The following is a 16,243-nucleotide window of genomic DNA, read 5'->3' on the forward strand; positions in this document are numbered from 1 at the left end:
AGCAACACTCTGTCTCAAAAAAAAAAAAAAAAAAGTCTTTCACTTATTAACCATGTTATCTGCATGTTGTTCCATCAGCCTCTATTGGCTTTTAGAATTTTCTCAAGTTCAAATGAAACAGAATGTGAAAGTATTTTTTGTAAAACTGGATTTACAAATGTCAGGTTTCACTGTCACTAAAATATAAGCCATTTTTTATTCTAAGATCTAGCATCACCACCCTTCCCTATAAAGCATGAATTATGAAAGCAACTAGAGAATAGTGAAACTCTAGTTCTCTACTGCCTAACCCCTCTGTACATCTGGATGATGCCCACACTGTATCACAGCGATAAAAATCCTTCAGAATCCTACAGCGCCTTCTGAATACCAGGCAGAGAATACATTATGTTTGATATGGTTTTAGTCAAATATATTTTAACTCTTCAAAAATTAATTATTCAAGCCAGGCACAGTGGCTCATGCCTGTAATTCCAGCACTTTGGGAGGCCGAGGCAGAGAAAGATTGCTTGAGGTCAGGAATTTTACTTGAGACTAGACTGGGCAATATAGTGAGATCTTGTCTCTTCAAAAAGTTTTAAAAATTAAAAAAATATATTCAATATGGCTACATGGTATCTGCCCATTAACCAGACAATATTATTAACCAAATCTTCCTATTCATGCCAGTAAAATGTATTAGGTACTATAGATGCTCAGATACATTATGTGATTTTCTCCAAAATTATCCTTCAAAAAAGAGGGAGTTGCTTTATATTTGGGTCCTTACTAAGTTATACTACAGAGCTCTCTGGCAATTACATAACTTTGACAGAAAAAGTAATGCCTTAAAAAAACACATTAGCATGGAAATTATTCAATTAATGCTAGTTTTAGATACTCAAAGTGGTTACCGGGAATTGCCAGAAAAGATAGCAAAGACATTTAACATGAATTTAATCACTGATTCCTCACAATCACTGGTGTGACTATCAATGTAAATAAGTCTTTTAAATCTCACTTTAAAAAACAATGCTGCATGTGATTATGTCATAAAAATCAAGAATAAACATCTAAAAGATGCATTATACTATTAAGCAAATTGATAATTTCCATTGGCATCTGTTATTGAATGAACTGGGTCTCCCTATGGCCCCCAAATTCATATATTGAAGCCCTAACTCCCAACGTAGCTGTATTTGACGATAAGCCTTTACAAAGGTTTAATTACAAAGGTTAAATCAGTTCATTAGCATGGGCTCTATTCCAATATGACCACTGTCTTTATAAGAAGAAGAAATTAGGACACACACATATACAGAGGAAAGACCATGTGAAGACACAGTGAGAAAACAGTCATCTACAAGCCAGGGAGAGAGGCTTCCAGGGAAACCAAGCCTGCCAACACCTTGGTCTTGGACTTCAGCCTCCAAAACTGTGAGAAAATAAATTTCTGTTGTTTAAGCCACCCAGTCTGTGGTACTTCGCTATAGCAACTTCAGCACACTGATAGAGTATACCATAGGCTGCTTCAAATGGTGGAGTATCCCGTACAAATAGACAAAGTTCAGATGGTGTGCCCTCGATACATTCCAGCTGACTCACAGTGGCCCTAGTGATCATGAGGAAGAAAACAGCAGCAAAGATGTCTGTAAAGAGTTTGATTGCAATTGTTTATAAAATAATCATGGAAAAAAAGCAGTGTTTTTAACATTTTTAAAGCAGTGTTTTTAAAATAACATTTTTAAATATCAAAAGTTAACATTTAGGGGTAGGTGCAATGGCTCACGCCTATAATCCCAGCACTTTGGGAGGCTGAGGTGGGAGGGCTGATTGAGCTCAGGAGTTTGAGACCAGCCTGGGCAATATAATGAGACCTTGTCTCTACAAAAACTTTAAAAAATTAGCTGAGTGTGGTGGAGCACGCCTGTAGCCCAGCTATGCAGGAGGCTGAGGTGGGAGAACCACTTGAGCCTGGGAGGTAGAGGTTGCAGTGAGCTGAGATGGCACCACTGCACTCCAGCCTGGGTGACAGAGTGAGACCCTGTCTCAAAAAAGTAAAATGAGAACACAACATTTAAAGAGTCAAAATTTAACTATTTCATCTAAATCCCTTTAAGTTTATTCCAGTTTGCCAAAAAACTTTCTTTTGGCGAGTTTTCATTGGAGATAATGGGAGATTACATTATAATTAGGGTTTAGGCAAATAGGCTTTTTCAAATTAGTATACAGTCCTGCATATGTAGAAATATAATATTTAGTACTGGTGATGAGTCAAATTAACTTTGAAATGAAAATGACATTATTGTGTATATAATTCACTTTATTAAAGTGAGTTTCAAATAAAACAAATGCTGTTTGGGTAAGTTTGGTAGGGGTTGATCTATATAGTAGATACATAATATAAATAACTGTTTTTCAATGATACGTCAAATTAGAACCCTCTCCTTTACCCCATGCCCTCACATCAGTTGCCATTGGGCCATCCTTCTGCCTGGTATGTGGGCTGTGTGGTCTAGGTGATGGCAGTTTTCTGGTTCATAGAAAATGCTGGCATTTCGAGTATAAATGCAGATGTCCAGTGGTGTCTTCCCATTTATTTTGCTTTCTGATGTTCTTTTTTTTTTTTTTTTTTTTGAGGCGGAGTCTCGCTCTGTCGCCCGGACTGGAGTGCAGTGGCCGGATCTCAGCTCACTGCAAGCTCCGCCTCCCAGGTTCACGCCATTCTCCTGCCTCAGCCTCCTGAGTAGCTGGGACTACAGGCGCCCGCCACCTCGCCCGGCTAGTTTTTGTATTTTTAGTAGAGACGGGGTTTCACCGTGTTAGCCAGGATGGTCTCGATCTCCTGACCTCGTGATCCGCCCCTCTTGGCCTCCCAAAGTGCTGGGATTACAGGCTTGAGCCAGCGCGCCCGGCCCGTTCTTTTTCTCTTGAGAAACCATGTGAGTATTTCTCATTCTAATGAGTTACAAGTAGTCCCAAATAATGTATATCCTTGAAATGTTTATGCAGAAGAAACCATTCTCTACCCAAGTTCCTCAGTGAAGATATCGTATCACTGAGAAAGGACTTCTCTTTGAACAAGGACATGCTCCAAGAAGAAGATACATGAAGTGGTGATTATATAAAAAGGGAACATTTAAACACAAATTTTCTAGCCTAGTTACCTCTATGACAGAACAGACAAAATGCATGTGTGTACTCTTATCTTCAAAGTGTCCCTACCAGGGAAACTTTTACCAAAATCAGAAGCAATTGCACCAATCTAAAGAGTTTTTCTTGTGAGGGAGTAAAACCTGTGAACCACAGCATATAAAGAAAAATAATGTGAATATTATCATTGCCTTTTATTAAAATAAACATGCGGAGGCAGAGTCGCATACAAAATGGGTAATAGGTTATAAACTGAAGCATGAGTTTCTGTCAAGGTGAGGATTTAGGTGCATGTGAATTTCATTCAAATGGCCTTTAGGTGCTTCCAAGTCCACCTAGCCTGAAGAATGTAATGACACTCGAGGAAAATAAATTATTCATGTGAATAGCATCAAGGGTCTAACGGGTGGAACTAAATGTGCCCACAACACTGGTAGTGTGCTTTTCCAGGGGATCTGGGTAACAACTAACATCAATCACTACAGAGTCATAATCCTGCAGCACCTAATATAATGCTGTATATTCAATAGATGGTTAATAAGTACAAATTAAACCGGTAAGTGTCTTGTCAATGTAGCTTTGCAAAGCTGCAGAAGGGATAGTGAAAACATGGGTGCATCCTGGGACTTTTTTTTTTAACCATACCCTTAAATTCTTTTTCATTATACAGTTATTTCTGTAGTGCATGTCATGGAAATGTGAAATTTATAGAATTATAAGCATCTAGGAGAAAATAGACCAGTATATTAAATTGAATAAAATGTATGCCGCTGGAAAGATGATCCTGGAGTATTTATCAATGGCGTGGGTGTCGATTCTCATGCTCACGTAGCTGCTTCTCTGACTTTTCCTCTGTGGGGAGCTCCTCTCTGAGGCCAGGGTCAGCTGCACCATCATCCTGTCAGGCTTCTCTCCATTCTCTGGCATGTAGTTGTCCAGGTCGTTCACCTCCCCGTCACTGTAGTTGCCATCCAGCATCACAGTACGGGGTGGAGGTAATCCACTGGCGCAGGGAAGCTGCAAACACAGCAAACACACATTGGGGTGTGAGCTCAGCATCATCTCTCAAAAGCCCTTCAAAAGGAACTGCACAGTGGAGGGTGTTACCTTTTTCTGGTTTCTGGTATTCCCAGTTTGTGAAGAGGGTAAGTATCCTTTGTTTTTTTGAGACTTGACTTTCGCTCTTATTGCCCAGGCTGGAGTGCAATGGCACAATCAATCTCAGCTCACTGCAACCTCTGCCTCCGGGGTTCAAGCGATTCTCCTGCCTCAGCCTCCCAAGTAGCTAGGATTACAGACACACACCACCATGCCAGGTGGATTTTTTGTATTTTTAGTAGAGACGGGGTTTCATCATGTTGGCCAGGCTGGTCTCAAACTCCTGCTCTCAGGTTATCCACCCACCTCAGCCTCCCAAAGTGCTGGGATTACAGGCGTGAGTCACTGAGCCCAGCCTGGTATCCATTTTTGCTGATCTAACATCTGCATACTGACTCTTAGGAAATATCACAATGCCATACCAAAGACCAACAAGAATGCTCATGATTCACAGATCACCCTGTTCTCCATGAGATCATAAGCTGTTATGAGCCCTTGATGAAAATGTTTACAGATCACATTATTACAAGTGTGTGCATGAACATATGCATTTGCCATGGGGATGGGGATTGGCATTGTGGGGATAGATTACTGCAATATGGTTAGAGTTTGCTGGGGGAGATAACCACTGAGCTGCACACTGCAGGAGGAAAGGAGAGTCAGGTGGAAGATAACCTGGGGAAAAGTGGAGGATGCATGAGGTTACATATGAAGAAAGATTTCCTAGAATGAGAAAGTTCTTCCCCGGACAGTTCTTTTATTACACCTTTATGTTCATAAATAATTTGTTCCACCATGTTAAATTGTCATTTATTTTTCTCCTGGGATTCCCTCACTAAACTATGAACAACACCAAGAAGTTCCCTAACATTTAACTAAGACGGGGTCCAAGTCTGTGGTAAGTGCAAAATAAATGTTTCGATGAATGAAAGATGTCACCCAAAGTAAATTTCACAATGACTTGAAATACACCAATTTGTTTGCTCTTCACAACAACCCTGTGAAGTAGGCACAGGAGAAGGTTTCATGACTCTGCTTTACAGGGGAGGTCTGCCCTGCCTGAGGTTCCAGAGCTAGATCAGGCTCCATCCTGACCAGACACTATAAGCGCATGGCAAAGTCACCTTCTCCCGCAGCTTCTGTTCCTTCCTCTCCTGCACGGTGGTCAGGTAGTTGACAGCCGCGTACTCCAGCACCGAGAGGAACACGAACACAAAGCTGACCCAGAGGTAGATGTCCACGGCCTTGATGTAGGAGACGCGTGGCATGGAGGCGTTCACGCCTGTGATGATGGTGGACATGGTCAGCACCGTTGTGATACCTGCAAACACAAGAATGAGAAACAAGTGTTGGCTTGTCTTTCACCAAACACGGGATGGTTTCATGCCTCTGCTCATTTGTCCCTGCTGCTCCCTCAACCTAGAATGTCACCATCCCTTCTCCACTGTCTAGCTAACACCTACACATCTTTCAAGATTTAGCTTTTCATGAAGCTTTTCCTGTTCCTCTCCCCCTGCATCCCTACCCTTTCACCCCTCTGCATACCCTGTGTATTCATCATAGCATCTGTGTCACTATTCTTCTGCAAAGAACCCTAGACATTTTGACATTAAAACATTTGTTTCAATTCAAGTTTTACAAAATAAGAGGTTGCATGTATGAACAGGTATATATGTTTCTTATAACTACTGCTCCATCACGGGGAAAAAGCCCATAAGGTTTATTTTAATATCATGTCCTGGCTCTTGGTGTGCAGTCCTGTTGTTCTGAGCCTGTGTCAACAGCTGCCAGGGCACCCCCAGCAGCTACCACCATGCTGGACCTAGCTGCCCATTCAGCATTGTTCACTTGAGGATTCATGGGTCAATTTCACTAAGGATGACAACATTAACTTCATTTATAGGAAACAGGTTTTAAAACTAGAGTGTTTATCTATTTAGCACAGTAACTGTTCAAGCTATGGAACAACTGTTAGAGGACAAGGCATCTGTCCATGGAAATTTGCCCAGGATTTCAAATTAAGCTCAGAACATTTGTTTGGCAAACATCAAATCACAGGGGATTGGGGTCATCTTAAGGGCCAGCTCCAATCCAGTTTCACTAAAACCTGGTGGGTCGCATTCTCCCCTGCAGCCCCTGAACTGTCTGAGCAGTGGTGGTGTGTATAAATGGGTACAATATTTAAGGTGAGAAAAAGAGCTGATGGCAAATAGCCATAAGCGGAATGCTTATAGAAAAGGGATTCTCAGACTTGAGTGCATAGAATAATTACTGGGAGAGCCTGTAAAAAATGCAGGTTCCTGGTCCTCCCTCAGAGATTCTCATTCTATAGATGCAGATGAGACCCAGAACCCTTCGTTTTTAACAATTTCCCACAAAGATTCTATCACAAAGAGCCCTTGAGCTACCATTTGAGAAACACTGTTGTAGGATATGATTCATTTTGCAGGTGAGCAAAGAAGGCACCTAAAGACCAGGCTCACCCACCCTGGAACACGGCTTCCACAAGACTAAAGGGGGTCTGTTTGGATGGGCACCTGCAGAGTCCTGGAAAGCATTTTGCTACACAGATTCCTAATTGTAGGATTTTACCTATAAATAAATAACTCTTGAGTTTTTCCAAGTCATAACGCCAAAAGGGGTACAGAATCAATTTGAAAAGAATGGTTTTATCTGGAAGGAATTGTTAATACCTATATTTGCAGATGCTTGGAATATGCACTTGAGATATTCCTTACCTAAGGGGACTCTGGCAGGCACAGCTCTGCGGTCGATCCAGAAGGACACCCAGGACAGCATGACCATCAGGGTGGCCGGGAAATAAGTTTGGAGCAAGAAGAAGAAGATGTGGCGACGCAACGTGAAGTTAATGTACAGACGGTTGTACCAGCCTGGGGGACACAGGAATAAAAGACAGTACACATCATGGCTCCTTCATAAAACACATTTTATTCAGGAAATCGTAAGTGCCTTAGACACTCCAATGGACTCTTGGACCATGTCTTTATAAGGTGAAAGTGAGAGAAATCATAGAACAAAGTGATTATACAGCAACACATACCACCTGGGTGAATCTGTTTCGAGAAAACTTTGGCCCTTGTCCTATTTACAAAGGGAACCCCTTGAAAAGATCATTTAAATTTTTTTCTTTTTTTAAGACAGGGCCTCGCTCTGTCACCAGGCTGGAGTGCAGTGGTGCAATCTTGGCTCACAGCAGCCTCGAACTCCTGGGTGCAAGCAATCCTCCCACCTCAGCCTCCCAAGTAGCTGGTACCACTACACTGAGTGAATTTTTAAATTTTTTTGGTAGAGACTGGGTCTTGCTATGTTCACCAGGCTGGTCTCAAACTCCTGGCTTCAAGTGATCCACCCACTTCAGCCTCCCAAAATGCTGAGATTACAGGTATGAACCACCATCATGCCTGGGTCATTTAAACTCCTGTTACTGCCATTACCTGGTCTAGGGTTCAGCAACCTCACTATCACCTGGGAGCTTGTTATAAATGCAGATACCTGGGCCCCAACCCAAACCTACTTAATTGGACGTCCATTGAACAGTATTCTTGGCTAGGCGCGGTGGCTCATGCCTGTAATCCCAGCACTTTGGGAGGCCGGGTGGGAGGATCGCTCGAGCTCAGGAGTTCGAGTTTACAGTGAGCTATGATCGCCCCACTGCACTCCAGCTTGAGCCACAGAGTGAGACCCTGTCTCTATTAGGAAAAAAACAAATGTGTATATGTGTGTATATATATGTATATATATATGTATATGTATATTTATTATTTGTTCATAATTCACATGCACGTCAAAGTTTGAGAAGCACTGATTTAAACAATCTCTTTAGATTCCTTAAGGGGAGAAATGTGCTTTAAGTTAAAAAAGAAAGTTAAATACAACATTGTATTTAGGAACACAGTGAACAATCACAGGTCCAGCTACATTTTAGCTCTTCTTTTGTATCCTTACAAGGAAAACATATGCATGGAGGAGTTGAAGAGAAAGGGAGGATGATGGGGAAAAAAAAAAAAAAAAGGAAAAGGCCTTATATGCATGAGATGCTTAGGACTGAAAATAAAATGAATGGGGCCTTGGCAATATGAACTTGGAAACTTGGCATCCCAGGTCATTATAACGCATGGGACATGCCTCTGGTTACCAGCAAGCTACTGCAGAGGGATTGTCAGAATGCTGAGGGTCAAAAGAACAGGGTTCCCCCAAGGAACCAATACTTTTGGGGTGATGGATACAGGAGATAATATGTGCTGGGTTGCAGTGCTATGTTGGTTCTCCCTCTTACAGATTAGAAAGACCATGGGGTATTTAAAAAGAATATGCTTCCCTGTGCAGTCAGTTGCGCAAATTTTAGCCATAGAAACTGCATGAAGATTTGAGCAAAATCATCCTGAAAGGTGACTGGTCAAAAAAGAGGCAAGAAGCACAACTCACAGTTACAAAGATATGGAATCAACCTGAGTGTCCATCAACAGATGAATGGATAAAGAGAATATGGTATATACACACCATGGAATACCACTCTCCCATTAAAAAAAGGATGAAATAATGTCTTTTGCAGTAACTTGGATGGAACTGGGGGCCATTATTCTAGGTGAAATAACTCAGGAATTGAAAAGCAGATACCACATGTTCTCACTTACAAGTGGGAGCTAAGCTATGGGAACACAAAGGCATACAGAGTGGTATAGTGGACACTGGAGACTCAGAAGCGGGGAGGGTGGGAGGAGAGTGAGGGATGAAAAACTACCTATTGGGTACAATGTACACCACTCAGGTGACAGATGTACTAAAATCCTAGACTTCAGCCGGGCACGGTGGTTCACACCTGTAATCCCAGCACTTTGGGAGGCCGAGGCTGGCGAATCATTTGAGCTCAAAATTTCGAGACCAGCCTGGCCAACATGGTGAAACCCCATCCCTACTAAAAATACAAAAATTAGCCAGCCTTGATAGTGGGCGCCTGTAATCCCAGCTACTCGGGAGGCTGAGGCAGGAGAATTGCGTGAACCTGGGAGGCAGAGGTTGCAGTGAGTCCAGACCTGGCCATTGCACTCCAGCCTGGGAAACAGAGTGAGACTCCGTCTCAAAACAAAACAAAACAAAACAAAACAAAATCTTAGACTTCACCACTATACAATTCATTGATGTAATCAAAATCCACTAGTATTCCCATTAGTATCCCTAAAACTATTGAAATTTTTTTTTTTTTTTTTAAAGACAAGAAATGGAGTGAGTTGACCTCAGCTACTTCGTGCAGGCAAATTCCCAGGAGAGAGGTCACAGAGCATGCCCTCAGGCAACAGGAGAGGGTGAGCCTGTCCCGACCCTTGGTTCAAAAAGGAACAACTGGGTCCAGAGGGGACTGCACTGAGACTTAGAAGAGAGTCACCAGGAGAGGCTGTGCAAGCAGCATAGCAAGAGCAGACTGGTCAAGAGTGGAGTGACCCCACGGGGCTGGCTGGAGCAGGAAGAACGTAAATTGAAAATGACAGACCTGAGTTATACTTGTTTCTTGCTGTCAAGGAGGGGGCTCAGATCGGCATATCATGGCTGAGATGCCTACTAAGCTGGCAATGTGATTGTCTCAAATAAACCCGCTCACGCGGCTTATGTTTTCAGTCCTTACTAATTTTTTAGGTTATTACTCTGATGCATTGGTGGTATCAAAAAAATCACTTCCGGCCGGGCGCGGTGGCTCACGCCTGTAATTCCAGCACTTTGGGAGGCTGAGACGGGTGGATCACGAGGTCAGGAGATCGAGGCCATCCTGGCTAACACGGTGAAACCCCGTCTCTACTAAAAATACAAAAAATGAGCCGGGCGCGGTGGCGGCGCCTGTGGTCCCAGCTACTCGGGAGGCTGAGGCAGGAGAATGGCGGGAACCCGGGAGGCGGAGCTTGCAGTGAGCTGAGATCCGGCCACTGCACTCCAGCCTGGGGGACAGAGCGAGACTCCGTCTCAAAAAAAAAAAAAAATCACTTCCACCCACTGCTTGCTACCCACTAGATTTCACTTAGGATTTCTGTCTTTAGTTTCTTTTCTTTTTTTTTTGAGACAGGGTCTCACTCTGTCGCCCAGGCTGGAGTGCAGTGGTGTGATCTCGGCTCACTGTAACCTCAAACTCCAGGGCTCAAGGGATCTCCCACCTTAGCCTTCCGGGTAGCTGGGACTACAGGCGTGTGCCACCATGCTTGGTTAATTTTTGTATTTTTAGTAAAGACTGAGTTTCGCCGTGTTGGCCAGGCTGGTCTTGAACTCCTAAGCTCAAGCGATCCATCCACCTTGGCCTCCCAAAGTGCTGGGACATGAGCCACTGCACCCTGCCTCTGCCTTTAGTTTCAAATATAAGTGACACTGCTCAATTGATGACCAATTCAAACCTTTCCTGTAATAGAGGGTGAACCTCTGAGACCAAGCTGAAGCCTGCCCTGACTCTCAGCCCTCACTCCACACTTACCTGTGCTGCTGTAGAAAGCCAGTTTGGTGGTAGTGTGGAATTCTTGAATGAGGAACTGGGAGAGTGAGATCCGTTCATCTGTCTTTAAGGAGTCGTTGCCTTTTTTCCAGTACAGCATGAGGTCATCTTCTGTATAGGCATCTGAAAAGACAGGGGCCAGCGTCAGACACAAGGTGGTGGTAAGACAGGATGGTCTGTGGGGCTATGTGGAAGCTGTGCCCTGACCTCCCACACCGATACTGGGATTGTGACATGATAGTTTGAAAAACAAACCACAGTCTAAATAAAGCAAAACAATATCCAAAAAGACAAATTTAATTATCTCCACTCTTCCAAAAGTCATCAGAGCAAAGTTCTCAAGCCCAAATGCTCATAATTCCTGCAAAAGTTTCACCCTACAATTCGGCCTGCCATTTATTAGGTTCAATCAAATGAAACTGCTATTTTTGTAAATTAGAAATGGTTAAATATTGGCAAAATTTCACATGGCTCAGCCTTACAAACAGGGAGTAATTTAGCCTTTTCCTTTCTTCTTTCAAAGTATGGCGACTCACCAATTGATGGCAAGTACCTGTAAACACTATCAGGTAATAAAGGTTGCATTTTAGCAAGAAAAGACCCACAAAGAGATGGGAGTGGAATAGGTCCCTCCTCTATAGGACTCCAGTTACTCCTACTCAGGGTAAAGTCGAAGTGAATCCATGATCATCACTCTTTCTGGTGCTACCACTTCCCCTTCCCTCACCTGCTTCCGGTGAACTCCAAGTGAACAAACCTACCTCCAGCCTGAGCATAACTGAGGAAAAGCCTCATGGCACTGCCAGTCCACTCCGCTCATGTGTAAACAATTCCTTCCAGGACTCCCTGGCACTATTTTATTCCTGTTTTCTAACACTTGACCTGTGTGATGGTCAGTTTCATGAGTCAACTTGGCTTGGCTATGGTACCCAATTATGCAATCAAACAGTAATCTGTAAAAATGTTTTGCAGGTGTGACTAATATCTACAACCAGTGGACTTTAAAGGGGATTTTCCTGGATAATCTGGGTGGGCCTGATTCCATCAGGTAAAAGGCCTTAGGGGCAGAGCTGAGGCTTCCTGGAAGAAGAAATCCCACCTGTGGACTGTGGCATCCGCTCCTGCCCCAGAGTGCCCCTCCTGCACTCCCGATGGCCTGCCCCGCAGATGTGGGACTCTTAGCCAGCCCCCACAATCCCGCTAGCCACTTCCTTGCAATAAATCTCTACTCTGTATATCCTACTGGTTCTGTTTATTTGGTGGAGCCATGACCGATACAACCTGAAAAAAGGCTACATTCCAGATGGAGGCAGAAGCTGCCCAGGCATAGTGGGGAAAACTAAGTTCTGGAGACAATGAACTCAGTATTTCAGTCTGGCTCTGCCACCGAGCTCTGTCCCTCCTTTGTAAAATGATGATAACCTGCTCATCAGGCTCTTGTGAGGGTTGCATGACAAGGCAGAGGTAAAGCCATTGTGCAATAAGCAGCCACTCCCTTGGTCCTGGGTTTTGTTACACCCTTTCCCCACATTCAATGCCCTAGGCAGCTGTCCCTTTGGCCCCAGTGGTGTGTGATGTCAACATCCCTGCACTCCTTGGTCCCAGGTGATTGGAGCCAGGGGACACCTGATCCACTGCCACAAGCCCAGGCTGGCTTACAAAGTGCGCTGGACCAGTGAGAACGTTCACTAGGGCTTTGACACTGCCAGGGAGTGCCAGCGTTCAGGGGGAGTGTAGGAGTCAAAGGGTGAAGTGAATCCATCATCATCACCCTTTCTGGTGCTACCATTTCCCCTTCCCTCACCTGCTTCCGGTGAACTCCAAGTAAACAAACCTACCTCCAGCCTGAGCATAATTGGCAGGGAGGAGAAAGGGGCAGACATGCAGAGGGACAGAGATGCATGTGGATCATTTTACACAGCTTCAGCCTGGCTCTTTCTGTGGCCTGGTTTCTGGGGTGTGTGTGTGTGTTTGTGTGTTGCGTTAAAATACACATAACATAAAATTTACCATCTTAACCATTCTTTACTGTAACTTCAGTGGTATTGCACTACATTCTTAGTGTTGTATTTATGATGCATGATAAATATAATGAAAATTATACTACATGAAAATTACTACATAAATACAACCATTCTTATGGTTGGACATACCATTTGCCAATGTATATTCTCCCATTCGTGGGTTGCATTTACTCTGTTGATAATGTTTTGATGCACAGCATTTTTAAATTTTCATGTAGTATTTATGTTGTACTACATTACTACATAAATACAACCATTATGATGGTCATACCACCATCCATCTCCGGAACTCTTTTCATCTTCCCAAACTGAAGCTCCATACCCATTTAACAATAACCCCTCATCCCTGCTTCCCCTCCTCCCAGCCTCTGGCAACCACCATTCTACTTTCTGTCTCTATAATTTTGACTCTGCTAAGTACCTCTTAAAAGTGAAATCATACAGTATTTGTCTTTTGCGATTGGCTGATTTCACGTAGCACACTGCCCTCAAGTTTCATTCATGCTGTAGCATGTATCAGAAACCCTTGTTTTTTAAGGCTGAACACTCTTCCACTGTATGCAGATACTACATTCTGTGTATCCATTCATCCAATGATGGACACTTGGGTTGTTTTCATGTTTTGGCAATTGTGAATAAAACTGCTATAAATATGAGTATACAAGTACCTTTTCAAGACCCTGCTTTCAATTATTTTGGTTATATACCCAGAAATGGATTTGTTGGGTCATATGTTCTTAATTTTTTTTTTTTTTTTGAGACAGGGCTCTTGCTTTCTCACCCAGGCTGAAGTGCAGTGGTACAATCATAGCTCACTGCAGCCTCAGGCTCTTGGGCTCCAATGATTCTCTTGCTTCAGCCTCCCGAGTAGCAGGGACCACAGGTACCAGCCACCATGCCTGGCACATTTTTGTATTTTTTGTAGAGACAGGGTCTTACTATGTTCCCCAGGCTGGTCTTCAACTTCTGGACTCAAGTGATCCTCTAACCCCGGCCACCCACAGTGCTGGGATTACAGGTGTGAGCAACTGTGCCCAGCCATTGTTTTAATTTTTTGAGGAGCTGTTTTCCCCAGTGGCTGCACCATTATATATTACTACCCACAAAGCATAAGGGTTCTAATTTATTCACATCCTCCCCAGCATTGTTTTCTGTTTTGTTGACAGTATTCATCCCAGTAAATGTAACTCATTGTAGTTTTGGTTTGCATTTTCCTAATGATTAGTGATGCTGAACATCTTTTCATGTCCTTCTTGGCCATTTGTATACCTTCTTTGGAGAAATGTCTATTCAAGTCTTTTGTGCACTTTTTTTTTTTGTAGCTTATTTTCCTTTATTATCCCAAAATATCTGTGCAAATGGGACAATGCCGCAAAACAAGGCAGAAATCTGTAGCCAAGTACGTCTCACTCAGAGAAAAGAGCTGATTGGACAGAAGGCACCAGAAATTGCATTTTGTTGGGTTACATGTAAACAGGAAATGGGGGGAAGATTCACGAAAGAGAAAGGAACTTGCACCGTCATTTCATTGCCACATCCTGAGGATGAAGAATGGCCTTGCTCGCTGTTGATGCTCCACCTGCACCTTACATTGTAGTGTAAACTGTACCTGATGCTAAGGAGACAAATACCCATACAGCAGAAATGCAGAAGGGCACGAAAAGGAATTGAGATTGATCTAAGCCTGCAGGTCCTCTTTCCCTCATAGCTCCCAAGGGCATCTTGTTTGGCAGTGCCTTGCAAATGCACTGCTCGTCAACTGGTTAGTGGAAAAGTCAAATCCTAAAAAGCTCAGTGAATACATTTTGTTTCTGTCATGCTCTTCAATCAGATGACTTGGATGGGTCCGGGGGTGGAGGGACATACCACATCTGGCCTGTCTTCTTAGGTGATGACGGTGGGTGCACTGCGTCCCGTCCTCTCCTGCAGCTGGAACACTTTGAGAGCAATGGAAATAAGGGGGGCCAATATGACCTGGGGGTCCTGGTTAATCTTGGCAACATCCTTCTCATAGCTATCAATGTACAGCTGAATGGTGGCCCCTGCACTCCCAGTGCCGCTCAGTTGGAAGATGATTCGAGAACGATCTGTGAAAATGAGCCGCAAGCCCTGATTTCTTGAAATGCTTCCATCCACTGGGTCGCTGTATTCAAAGTTACCGGCCTTCTCCACGGTGTAAACTTTGTCATTTGCTGAGAACTGCTTCTCCACAAAGGAGCGATCAAACATCAGGGCCTCCAAGTCCTTCATCATTTTGTTTGCACCCTCAGCTTCCACCTCCTTGTAATCATACCTGGTGAAGAAATTCCGGCCATACTTTTGCCAATGATCTTTGAGAATGTCCTCCACACTCTGCTTGCGGGTGGCTAGGATGGAGAGCCAGGCAAGGACAGCCCACAGTCCATCTTTCTCACGGATGTGGTCAGAACCAGTCCCGAAGCTCTCCTTCCCACAAAGGGACAGTTTGCTCGCATCCATCAAATTCCCAAAAAACTTCTAGCCAGTTGGGGTCTCATACAAAGCGATCTTTGTAACATTAGCCACCGGGTCCAGGGCACCACTCGTGGGCATGCTCTGTGCAAAGCCACAGACCCCAGTCTGCTGGAAATAGGGAATGCTGAAGATGTTGGCAGCAATGACAGCCACAGAGTCTGAAGGGTTCACAAAGAACCCATGCTTGCCCAGAATCATGTTTAGATCCCCATCTTCATCAAAGGCAGCCCCAAAATCATGCTCTCCTGACTTCATGGTCTCCACCAGGTCAGCTGCATAGGTGAGGTTGGGGTCAGGGTGGTGGCCTCCAAAGTCCTCCAGAGGAACGCAGTTAACTGCCGAGTTTGCAGGGGCACCGAGTTCTTCACAGAGGATCTTCTTTACATACGGTCCCACAACTCCATGCATAGCATCAATACGGATCTTCAGTCGGTTTGGCCCAGAAAGTAGTTCTTTCAGTGCACTGAAATCAAAGATGTTTCTCAGCATTGTAGCATACGCTTCCACCTAATCCACAATTTCCACTGTGAAGGGTTGGAACTCATTTTCCAAGTCAAACTGCTGCTTTCCGAGAAGACCAACGTCTACTTTCAGGTCAGGGCAAATTGCATATTCTTCAATTGCCTTGCTGATTTGGAAAATTTTATCAGTTATTGCTTCTGGAGCAGGACCTCCGTTAGAAATATTGAATTTGATTCCAAAATCTCCATTGGGGCCCCCTGGGTTGTGGCTGGCTGTCAGAATGATCCCACCAAAGGCTTTGATTTTTCTAATGATGCAGGATACAGCAGGGGTGGAGAGGATTCCTTTCTGTCCAATAACCAAGCGACCAATCCCGTTGGCGGCGGCGATGCGGGCGATGAGCTGGATGGCCTCCTTCATGTAGAACCGTCCGTCCCCGCCCACCACCAGCGTGGCCTCCTGCCGCTGCGCCGGCTCCACGGTGGAGATGATACTCTGGATGAAGTTCTCCGCGTAGTTGGCGCTGCTCTGGAACACCTTCACC

At 44.1% G+C, this 16,243-nt stretch overlaps 2 protein-coding genes across 7 annotated transcripts in view; both read right to left on the reverse strand.

The window, feature by feature from the left end:
• Nucleotides 1–3,307: 3,307 nt before the first annotated feature.
• The window catches only part of GABRR1 (gamma-aminobutyric acid (GABA) A receptor, rho 1), a 72,078-nt gene continuing 59,142 nt past the window's right edge, over nucleotides 3,308–16,243 (reverse strand). For all 6 annotated transcript variants that reach the window (XM_011941920.1, XM_011941917.1, XM_011941919.1 and 3 more), the window contains 4 exons: nucleotides 10,703–10,843; nucleotides 6,969–7,121; nucleotides 5,355–5,551; nucleotides 3,308–4,149 (listed from right to left, as the gene is read on the reverse strand). In XM_011941920.1, the coding sequence (XP_011797310.1) occupies nucleotides 3,856–4,149; nucleotides 5,355–5,551; nucleotides 6,969–7,121; nucleotides 10,703–10,843 (785 nt within the window). In that variant the 3' untranslated portion in view covers nucleotides 3,308–3,855. The remainder of the gene's footprint in view (nucleotides 4,150–5,354; nucleotides 5,552–6,968; nucleotides 7,122–10,702; nucleotides 10,844–16,243) is intronic.
• On the reverse strand, nucleotides 14,063–16,242 carry LOC105511741 (phosphoglucomutase-1-like; the record flags this gene model as incomplete). Its single annotated transcript, XM_011941946.1, is given in 1 exon segment — nucleotides 14,063–16,242. A coding segment is annotated over 1 exon segment (1,614 nt), but the record flags the coding sequence as incomplete, so codon positions are not given.

Source organism: Colobus angolensis, unplaced genomic scaffold (assembly GCF_000951035.1).
Source record: "Colobus angolensis palliatus isolate OR3802 unplaced genomic scaffold, Cang.pa_1.0 Scaffold203, whole genome shotgun sequence".
NCBI classification, from domain to species: domain Eukaryota; kingdom Metazoa; phylum Chordata; class Mammalia; order Primates; family Cercopithecidae; genus Colobus; species Colobus angolensis.